Source organism: Scomber japonicus, chromosome 19 (genome assembly GCF_027409825.1).
Source record: "Scomber japonicus isolate fScoJap1 chromosome 19, fScoJap1.pri, whole genome shotgun sequence".
Taxonomy (NCBI): Eukaryota; Metazoa; Chordata; class Actinopteri; order Scombriformes; family Scombridae; genus Scomber; species Scomber japonicus.
Genome location: NC_070596.1, coordinates 28,141,945 through 28,151,876, shown reverse-complemented (window position 1 = coordinate 28,151,876; position 9,932 = coordinate 28,141,945). Strand labels below are relative to the sequence as shown.

General features: G+C 38.8%; 1 protein-coding gene across 2 annotated transcripts in view; it reads left to right on the top strand.

Moving 5' to 3' along the window:
- The first annotated feature begins 1,639 nt into the window (after positions 1 to 1,639).
- The window catches only part of purbb (purine-rich element binding protein Bb), an 80,756-nt gene continuing 72,463 nt past the window's right edge, over positions 1,640 to 9,932 (top strand). The window contains exon 1 of one of the 2 annotated variants that reach the window (XM_053340571.1): positions 1,640 to 2,859. In XM_053340571.1, the coding sequence (XP_053196546.1) occupies positions 1,640 to 2,641 (1,002 nt within the window). In that variant the 3' untranslated portion in view covers positions 2,642 to 2,859. The remainder of the gene's footprint in view (positions 2,860 to 9,932) is intronic. The other variant, XM_053340572.1, reaches the window with a different exon arrangement.

Here is a 9,932-nt window from a genome sequence, read left to right as displayed (position 1 = left end):
TATGTACAGTCTTGATCTGTACAGTCTTACAGCTGTGAGGGAGAATGAATGTGAGTCTATATAAAGTAAACATTATAATTACAGTACGAGAGTAAATTCACTTTTCTCTCAACCAACGCGATCAAAGTGAAATTTCAAAAATTGAAATGTCATATTTCCTGTTGAGCAACACTCTGCTGTTAACTCAAGTGAACAGTTTGTGGACTCATTTAATATTTAGGAGAAATGTTTATGTTATTTTTGTGTGTTTTTGACACCTGTGGTTAAATGTAGGACAATGGAAACTTCACTTCTTTATTTTTGAGGCCAAACATTTCAGTGAACGCTCCGCTCTGGTCAACCTGAACTGAACTGAAAGTAGGTTCAATACTAAAAACAGCAATCATGTCACCAAATGTGTGCATTTATTATAAAATATGATGCATTATTATATGTTTTAGTTATGATTTTAAGCATTAAAACTACCTAATAATAATGATGATAATATTAAACTCACTTAGTCCTTTTTTCCACATGAGTGATTCTACTTTTAATACTATAAGTACATTGTGCTTGAGTTAAATTTGGGATGTAATTAAGTATTTTTCTATGTAATATTGCAATTTTTCCTTAAATGACAGCTTAATATATTCCAAGTGTGTCTTAAACCAGCAGTAATCATTCCTCCTGTTCATACTGACTATTAAAATATCTCCTTCAAATGTGCTTTCAGTGTAAAGTGATGCATTTAAAAGTCTCTGATCAGCTTCTATTGAGCTTCATCAGTGTGAGTTAGTCATATCAAGTGATATCTGACACATTTACAGTCTGTTTAGAATCAGATTCCCTCTTTTTGCTTGTCCCTGTTTCTCTGTTTCTCTGTGGTGTCCGAGCATGTGTGTGCATACAAGGAATTTGACACGAGGAATGTTTAAATGCGGGTAAAACTGTTTCTGTGAGCTATAAACACCTTATAGTTGCAAAGCTGTAAGAGTTAAAAAATTATATATACCAAAAACAAAATCTACCTAAAAATGATCAAAATATACAAAAATAAAGAAGAAAGGTAACCAAAGGTCACCAAACTATTTTGTAAACATTTCCCTGAATTCTTGTCCACAATAACAAGACGAGATTTCAACACATTTCCCAACTGCAGACAATAAAATTAAAAAACATTATGTCATTTTAAAAAGAGAGGAGATTTCACAAGGAGAAGCAAACGGAACCTGACTCTAAGCCAATGGCTGAGCAGAGACAGAACACGTGGGGTGTGACTCAGAACGCTCGGTGACGCGATATGTGTCGGTGAGGGACGAAGAGTGACAGACCAATGAGAACGCCATAACTTCTGAGTGACAGTCACCTTGGCCAATCAGAACGCTCCATGACGCGAATCGTGTCAGCGTGGGACCAAGAGTGACGAAACCAATAGGAACGCCGCAAATTCGGAGTGACAGTCGCTTCGTCCAATCAGAACGCTCGGTGACGCAAAGCGTGTCAACGAGGGACGAAGTGATGGGGGCGAGCTTTTCGGCAGGGTACGCGCACGCAGAAAGGAGCAGTGGGGCAGCAGCAGCAGCAGAAGCCGAGAGTGGAGAGAGAGAGAGCGAGAGAGAGAGAGAGAGAGAGTGAGAGTGAGAGAGAGGAGTTGATGAAGATGGCGGATGGAGACAGCGGGAGTGAGCTCGGTGGTAGCAGCGGGGGAGGAGGAGGTGGAGGTAGCGGCGGAGGTGGAGGAGGAGGAGGAGGAATGGGTGGAGGTGGAGGAGGTGGTGGAGGAGGAGGCGGCGGCGGCGGCGGCTTCCAACACTTCCAGCGTGACCAGGAGACTCAGGAGCTGGCGTCCAAGCGTCTCGACATCCAAAACAAACGCTTCTATCTGGACGTGAAGCAGAACAACAAGGGCCGCTTCATCAAAATCGCCGAGGTGGGTGCGGGAGGCTCCAAAAGCCGGCTCACTCTCTCCCTGTCGGTGGCTGCGGAGTTCCGGGATTACCTCGGCGACTTCATCGAGCACTACGCCCAGCTGGGGCCGAGCAGCCCGGAGCAGATCGCACAGTCGACCGGCGCTCCAGGAGAGGATGCAGGGCCGAGGAGAGCTCTGAAAAGTGAGTTCCTGGTCAGGGAGAACCGTAAGTACTACTTGGACTTGAAGGAGAACCAGCGTGGGAGGTTCCTTCGCATCAGGCAGACGGTCAACAGAGGGCCTGGGTTTGGTGTTGGGGGCCCAGTGGGTGGCATGCTGGCTGGTCAGACCATTGCACTTCCTGCACAGGGGTTAATAGAGTTCAGAGACGCCCTTGCAAAGCTCATAGACGACTACGGAGGAGATGATGATGAGCTGGGTGGCGGTGCGAGCTCTGCAGGAGGAGGAGTGGGTTACAACGAGCTCCCAGAAGGCACCTCCATCATGGTGGACTCCAAGAGGTTCTTCTTCGACGTGGGCTCCAACAAGTATGGGGTGTTCCTGCGGGTGAGCGAGGTCAAGCCCAGCTACAGGAACTCTATCACCATCCCCTTCAAGGCGTGGGGCAAGTTCGGAGGAGCCTTCAGCAGATACGCCGAGGAGATGAAGGAGATCCAGGAGAGGCAGAGGGATAAGATGTACGAGAGGAGAGGAGGAGAGGAGTCAGAGGGGGACGACGTGGATGACGATTGAAGAGGAAGAAGAGGAGGAAAAAGAGGCTATTAAATTAGGATATGCAACATAAAAGGGGGGGGGGGGTGATTTTGCAGAGAAAGTGCATGACAAATCGTGCTGTAATAGCCTACTGAAAAAAGCAAATGTGCAAGAGGGGAAATTATTGGTGTATTATCCTAAAAACAAGAAAAAAGGAAAAAAAAGTTTGTTAGAGGAGAGAGAGAGGGGGGGGGGTAGTGGTTGTGTGTGAATCAGTGAAAATGATTTAAAAGGGGAGAGAAAAAAAAGAAGTGGGTTCAATGTTTAAAAATGAGTTAAAAGATCTCATTAGTTAAGAGAAAAGAGAAAGAAATAGAAATAGAGAGAGAGAAAGAGAGAGAAGGAGAAAACGAGTGCTTTATCGTTAAAATAATTAAGAAGAAGAAAAGAAAAAAGGAAAGAGAGAGAGAGAGAGAGAGAGAGAGTCTTCTAAAACCAGCAGATTGGTTTTTATAACTAGATAAATGAAGCAGATGAATGCTTTCCTATCTGCTACATAGTTTATATTTAAAGAAGTAAAAGGAGGAGTCGAGCTGTTTAAGATGTTTTCCTTGCTGAGTTAAAATAAAAAAAAAGAGACAGAAAGAAAGAAAGAAAGAAAGAAAGAGACAAAAAGAGAGAGAAGGAGAACTAGCATCCGTTGTATTTCCTGTTCCAGTCCAGGTCTCTCCTCCTAGCTAGTGGGATAATTTGTAAGTCGGTGAGATGAATGAACGAGAGGAATATTAACCTTCATGTCGTCCTCCCGTCTGTTTTCACTGTTCCTTCTTTCCCTTCCTTCCTTCCTTCCTTTCCTTCCTCCCTCCTTTCCTTCTTTCTTCCTCCCTTCCTTCCTTGACTTGAGGACAACAGGAGGGTTAAACACACACACATATATATAAATCTAAATATATATGTATTGAGAGAGGGAGAGAGAGATAGAGGGAGAGGGAGAGAGAGAGAGATGGAGGGATAAAGAAAGAAAGCTGGCTGTCACTCTGTTTGCATTTGATGTGGAACAGATGCAGAGCTGTCAAACAACATGGAGCCTCAGCAGCAGCAGCAGCTACAGGCCGTTAATTGAAAAAGATTACCCCAAAAAAAAGAGAGAGAGAGAGAGAGATGGGGGTGAGAGAGAGAGAGGGAGGGAGAGTGAGAGAGAGAGAGAGAGAGAGAGAGAGAGACTTAAAATCGCATTTCAAAATAAAAGCATTTTGACTCCAGTGGTCAATGACAGTGTGTATCAGCTGGGTTTTATGTCATACATACGATCGTGGCGATATCTTTCAACAAAATAAAAGCATAACTTATATTATTAGTGTTATTTTACAGTGATGTCATGCTTCGTCTCCTCACACCAGAGCATCCCTGGTTGTCTGAGGAGCCGAGAGGAAAGGAAGGAAGGAGGGAAGGGAAGGAAAGGAAAGGAGGAGAGGACTGGATTTTATGTGTGTGTGAGTGTGTGTGTGTGTGTGTGTGTGTGTGTGTGTGTGTGTGTGTGTGTGTGTGTGTGTTTTTCTGTGGGGGCAACATACAGATATTTTATGGGACTTTTCCGGTGCTCGTTTTCTTTTTGTTTTTTTTGCCACTTCTGTACTTCTATACTTCCGAGGGTCCAAATATCTGGCGGTTAGTTTTTGGACGGATACACTGACTGACCTTCTTCTTCTAAATATATAAAATGACTCTGCCTCGCTGTGAAGAGTCAGAAACGTCAGTGATGAGTCTTTGATGAGTTTTTTTTTTTTTTTTTTTTTTTTTGGGGACATCATCAACCTGAGCTCTGAGCTGGACGGGACGAACGTCTTTATAATAAAAAACAGCTCGGATCCTTTTTTTTTTTTTTTCAAGTTAAAATCTGGAGACAGAAACTCAGCGATGGATGTTTCTGCTTTTATTTTATTTTATTTTATTTGTTCTTAGTTTTTTTTTTGTCGTTGTTGTTCTTGTTGTTGTTTTCCAAAAAAAAGAAGAAGAAGAAGAAGAGATCTATATTGAAAGGAGATTCTACTTATAGGAAAGATATTACTGAACAAAAACCAGCAAGAAATGAAAAAAAGATATTTTGAAATACTTATTATTAAGATTTAAAAAAAAGAAATTGTATTGTGTAAAAGAATTTCAAAGAATTAAAAAAAATAAAAGATAAAAGGTTAATTTCTTAAAATGAAGTTGTGACTCAAACCTCCCAAATTATTATTATTATTATATTATTATTATTATTTTTGTTTTTTGTTTTTTTTCCTAGAGTGAAAAGTATAACACTTCCTTAATTAAAGCAACTTTAAATGCAATACCAGATGTTGTGACGTTGATGTTTTTAAGTCTCTTTGTTTTATTAATTCAGCTGATTCATCTTTTTTTATTATGTGCATGAAGTCCAAATATGTAGAATAATATACATCACAGGTTCCTGCAACCATCACATCATTAAACCTAAATATATTAAATATATAAAAAACAGCAAATTATCACCTTTAAGAAACAAACTGGAGAATATTTGTGTTTTTTACTTCTACTTGACTGTAGTACAGTTTGAGGTACTTGTACTTTACTGTAGTACAGTTTAAGGTACTTGTACTTTACTGTAGTACAGTTTGAGGTACTTGTACTTTACTGTAGTACAGTTTGAGGTACTTGTACTTTACTGTAGTACAGTTTAAGGTACTTGTACTTTACTGTAGTACAGTTTGAGGTACTTGTACTTTACTGTAGTACAGTTTAAGGTACTTGTACTTTACTGTAGTACAGTTTGAGGTACTTGTACTTTACTGTAGTACAGTTTAAGGTACTTGTACTTTACTGTAGTACAGTTTGAGGTACTTGTACTTTACTGTAGTACAGTTTAAGGTACTTGTACTTTACTGTAGTACAGTTTGAGGTACTTGTACTTGACTGTAGTACAGTTTGAGGTACTAGTACTTGACTGTAGTACAGTTTGAGGTACTTGTACTTTACTGTAGTACAGTTTAAGGTACTTGTACTTTACTGTAGTACAGTTTGAGGTACTTGTACTTTACTGTAGTACAGTTTGAGGTACTTGTACTTTACTGTAGTACAGTTTAAGGTACTTGTACTTTACTGTAGTACAGTTTGAGGTACTTGTACTTTACTGTAGTACAGTTTAAGGTACTTGTACTTTACTGTAGTACAGTTTGAGGTACTTGTACTTGACTGTAGTACAGTTTGAGGTACTAGTACTTGACTGTAGTACAGTTTGAGGTACTTGTACTTTACTGTAGTACAGTTTGAGGTACTTGTACTTGACTGTAGTACAGTTTGAGGTACTAGTACTTGACTGTAGTACAGTTTGAGGTACTTGTACTTTACTGTAGTACAGTTTGAGGTACTTGTACTTGACTGTAGTACAGTTTGAGGTACTTATACTTTACTGTAGTACAGTTTGAGGTACTTGTACTTGACTGTAGTACAGTTTGAGGTACTAGTACTTGACTGTAGTACAGTTTGAGGTACTTGTACTTGACTGTAGTACAGTTTGAGGTACTTGTACTTGACTGTAGTACAGTTTAAGGTACTTGTACTTTACTGTAGTACAGTTTGAGGTACTTGTACTTTACTGTAGTACAGTTTAAGGTACTTGTACTTTACTGTAGTACAGTTTGAGGTACTTGTACTTTACTGTAGTACAGTTTAAGGTACTTGTACTTTACTGTAGTACAGTTTGAGGTACTTGTACTTTACTGTAGTACAGTTTGAGGTACTTGTACTTGACTGTAGTACAGTTTGAGGTACTAGTACTTGACTGTAGTACAGTTTGAGGTACTTGTACTTTACTGTAGTACAGTTTGAGGTACTTGTACTTTACTGTAGTACAGTTTGAGGTACTTGTACTTGACTGTAGTACAGTTTGAGGTACTAGTACTTGACTGTAGTACAGTTTGAGGTACTTGTACTTTACTGTAGTACAGTTTGAGGTACTTATACTTTACTGTAGTACAGTTTGAGGTACTTGTACTTGACTGTAGTACAGTTTGAGGTACTAGTACTTGACTGTAGTACAGTTTGAGGTACTTGTACTTGACTGTAGTACAGTTTGAGGTACTTGTACTTTACTGTAGTACAGTTTGAGGTACTAGTACTTGACTGTAGTACAGTTTGAGGTACTTGTACTTGACTGCAGTACAGTTTGAGGTACTTGTACTTGACTGTAGTACAGTTTGAGGTACTTATACTTTACTGTACAACAGTGCAGGTACTTGTACTTGACTGTAGTATAGTTTGAGGTACTTATACTTTACTGTAGTACAGTTTGAGGTACTTATACTTTACTGTAGTACAGTTTGAGGTACTTGTACTTTACTGTAGTACAGTTAGAGGTACTAGTACTTTACTGTAGTACAGTTTGAGGTACTTGTACTTGACTTGTACTCGACTGTAGTACAGTTTGAGGTACTTGTACTTGACTGTAGTACAGTTTAAGGTACTTGTACTTTACTGTAGTACAGTTTGAGGTACTTGTACTTTACTGTAGTACAGTTTAAGGTACTTGTACTTTACTGTAGTACAGTTTGAGGTACTTGTACTTTACTGTAGTACAGTTAGAGGCTGCCAATTCATTTTCTATTGATCTGTATCTTCTTCTTCATCATCATCATCATCATCATCATCATGTTTATCTCACAGCAGCAAATCATAACCAATATTTTCCAAAGGTTGCGTCATACATTCACATCTAGAGCAGGATTATTCTTGTTTTAAAGCTGCAACTGATGATTTTTAAATATTAATCAGTTTGTTAAATGTCTAAAAATGATGAAAAAAGCTTAAAATCTGCAACCAGCAACATTTTATTAGCTTAAATTTGACATATTTAATATTTTAGCAGGTTGAGCTGATCTTATGAATATTAAATGAAAAGCAGTCCACTTGGTTCCGGAACAGGAAGTGATGTCATGTTATTCCACTTGGTTCCGGAACAGGAAGTGATCATGTTCTTCCACTTGGTTCCGGAACAGGAAGTGATGTCATATTTCTGATGCTGTGTGAGTAGAGAGCATGAGAGAGATGCTAGTTTGTAGTATTTAAGTGATATAATGTGATAAAAATGAGTGATTATACTTATATTAAAATCACTTTATACTCTGATAAGGTTATTCTGTTTGGGTCAATGGTGACCTTTGACCTTTGACCTTTAACCTTTGAGGCTCAAACACATCAAACCCAGAGAGTAATCAGACACTTGCAGAGCTGTGATGATTACAGAAGATTAATTAGCTGCTGTTTTAATATTTACTGCTTCAGCTTCTCAAATATGAATATGATTAAAATAATTTAATGTGTTTTATTAAAATATAACTGATTATATTTGAGTTTCAGACTGTTGCTCAGATGAAAACGTGAAATTGGCTTTTTTTAAACAATTTTCTTACAATTTACAGATGAAATGATGAATGAGTGAATTGATAATGAAAGTAATCATCAGTGTTTTAACCTGAATGCTTTAATCAGTGTGAATATGAAACAGAGAGAATATCTACAGACAGCAGTGTGATGTGACTGAACCTGTAGGAATGAAACAAGCTGATGATCAAAGTTTACTCACAGGAAATGAATTATTAGCAACAAGTAAAAACACTCAAACATCTTCCATCAGCTGATCCAGTTTCTGCTCCTGTTTCAGTTTATTCATCATGATGACGTTAAAACATTTAAAAGCTTTTATACCAAACTCTGTTATTAATATATGAGAGATGAACAGTTACTGTAAGAGTTAAAGTACTTATACTTTACTGTAGTACAGTTTGAGGTACTTGTACTTTACTGCAGTAGAGTTTGAGGTATTTATACTTTACTGTAGTACAGTTTGAAGTACTTGTACTTTACTGTAATACAGTTTGAGGTACTTGTACTTTACTGTAGTACAGTTTGAAGTACTTGTACTTTACTGTAGTACAGTTTGAGGTACTTGTACTTTACTGTAGTACAGTTTGAAGTATTTATACTTGACTGTAGTACAGTTTGAGGTACTTGTACTTGACTGTAGTACAGTTTGAACTACTTGTATTTTACTGTAGTACAGTTTGAAGTATTTATACTTGACTGTAGTACAGTTTAAGGTACTTGTACTTTACTGTAGTACAGTTTGAGGTACTTGTACTTGACTGTAGTACAGTTTAAGGTACTTGTACTTGACTGTAGTACAGTTTGAGGTACTAGTACTTTACTGTAGTACAGTTTAAGGTACTTATACTTGACTGTAGTACAGTTTAAGGTACTTGTACTTGACTGTAGTACAGTTTGAGGTATTTATACTTGACTGTAGTACAGTTTAAGGTACTTGTACTTTACTGTAGTACAGTTTAAGGTACTTATACTTGACTGTAGTACAGTTTGAAGTACTTGTATTTTACTGTAGTACAGTTTGAAGTATTTATACTTGACTGTAGTACAGTTTAAGGTACTTGTACTTTACTGTAGTACAGTTTAAGGTACTTATACTTGACTGTAGTACAGTTTAAGGTACTTGTACTTGACTGTAGTACAGTTTGAGGTACTTGTACTTGATTGCAGTACAGCCCTCACATTTATCTGCTGACCCTTTGGAGGGGCCCCACCCCTAGGTTGGGAACCACTGGACTAAACTAGTTGAAACTATTTAACAGGTTTATGTATCAGAACTTTAATAAATCTTTATAAATCTTTATCTTATCAGTATTTAGTGGTGCTGAAATATAACATCAGCCTTTAAACGCTGCTAAAAAAAGAGTGATTTTATTCTTTTATCTATGAATGAAAAGTTCTTAAAAAACTAGGTCATGGTTGAACCTACAGGCTGACCCCTGAGGAGCATATGCTTTACAGTTGCTCCCTCACACACACACACACACACACACACACACACACACACACACACACACACACACACACACACACACACACACACACACACACACACACACACACACACACACACGCTGTCAGTGACACGGCAGCTGTCTCTAAAAGGTAATAAAGACCATCCTCTAGTTTTGGGCTCCACACGCTGGAATCTGCAGCAGTGCAAAAAAAAAAAAAAAGAAAAAAAGAAATCAGGAGGACGTGCCGCTTAGTCGCGCTCTGCCGCCACCTCGTCCCTCCTCAGCACTCATGAGATGAATGTATTGTGCAGAAATATACAGCTTAACTTGTTTTCTGAGGCTGGTTTGAGGAGCAGAAAGAGGAGGAGGGGGGAGGAGGGGGGAGGGGGGGGGAGGAGGAAGGAGAGACTAGAGGGTAATTTGATTCTCCCTTCTCTCGTCTCCTCCCCTCGTTGCAGCCTCGTCCTGTCTGC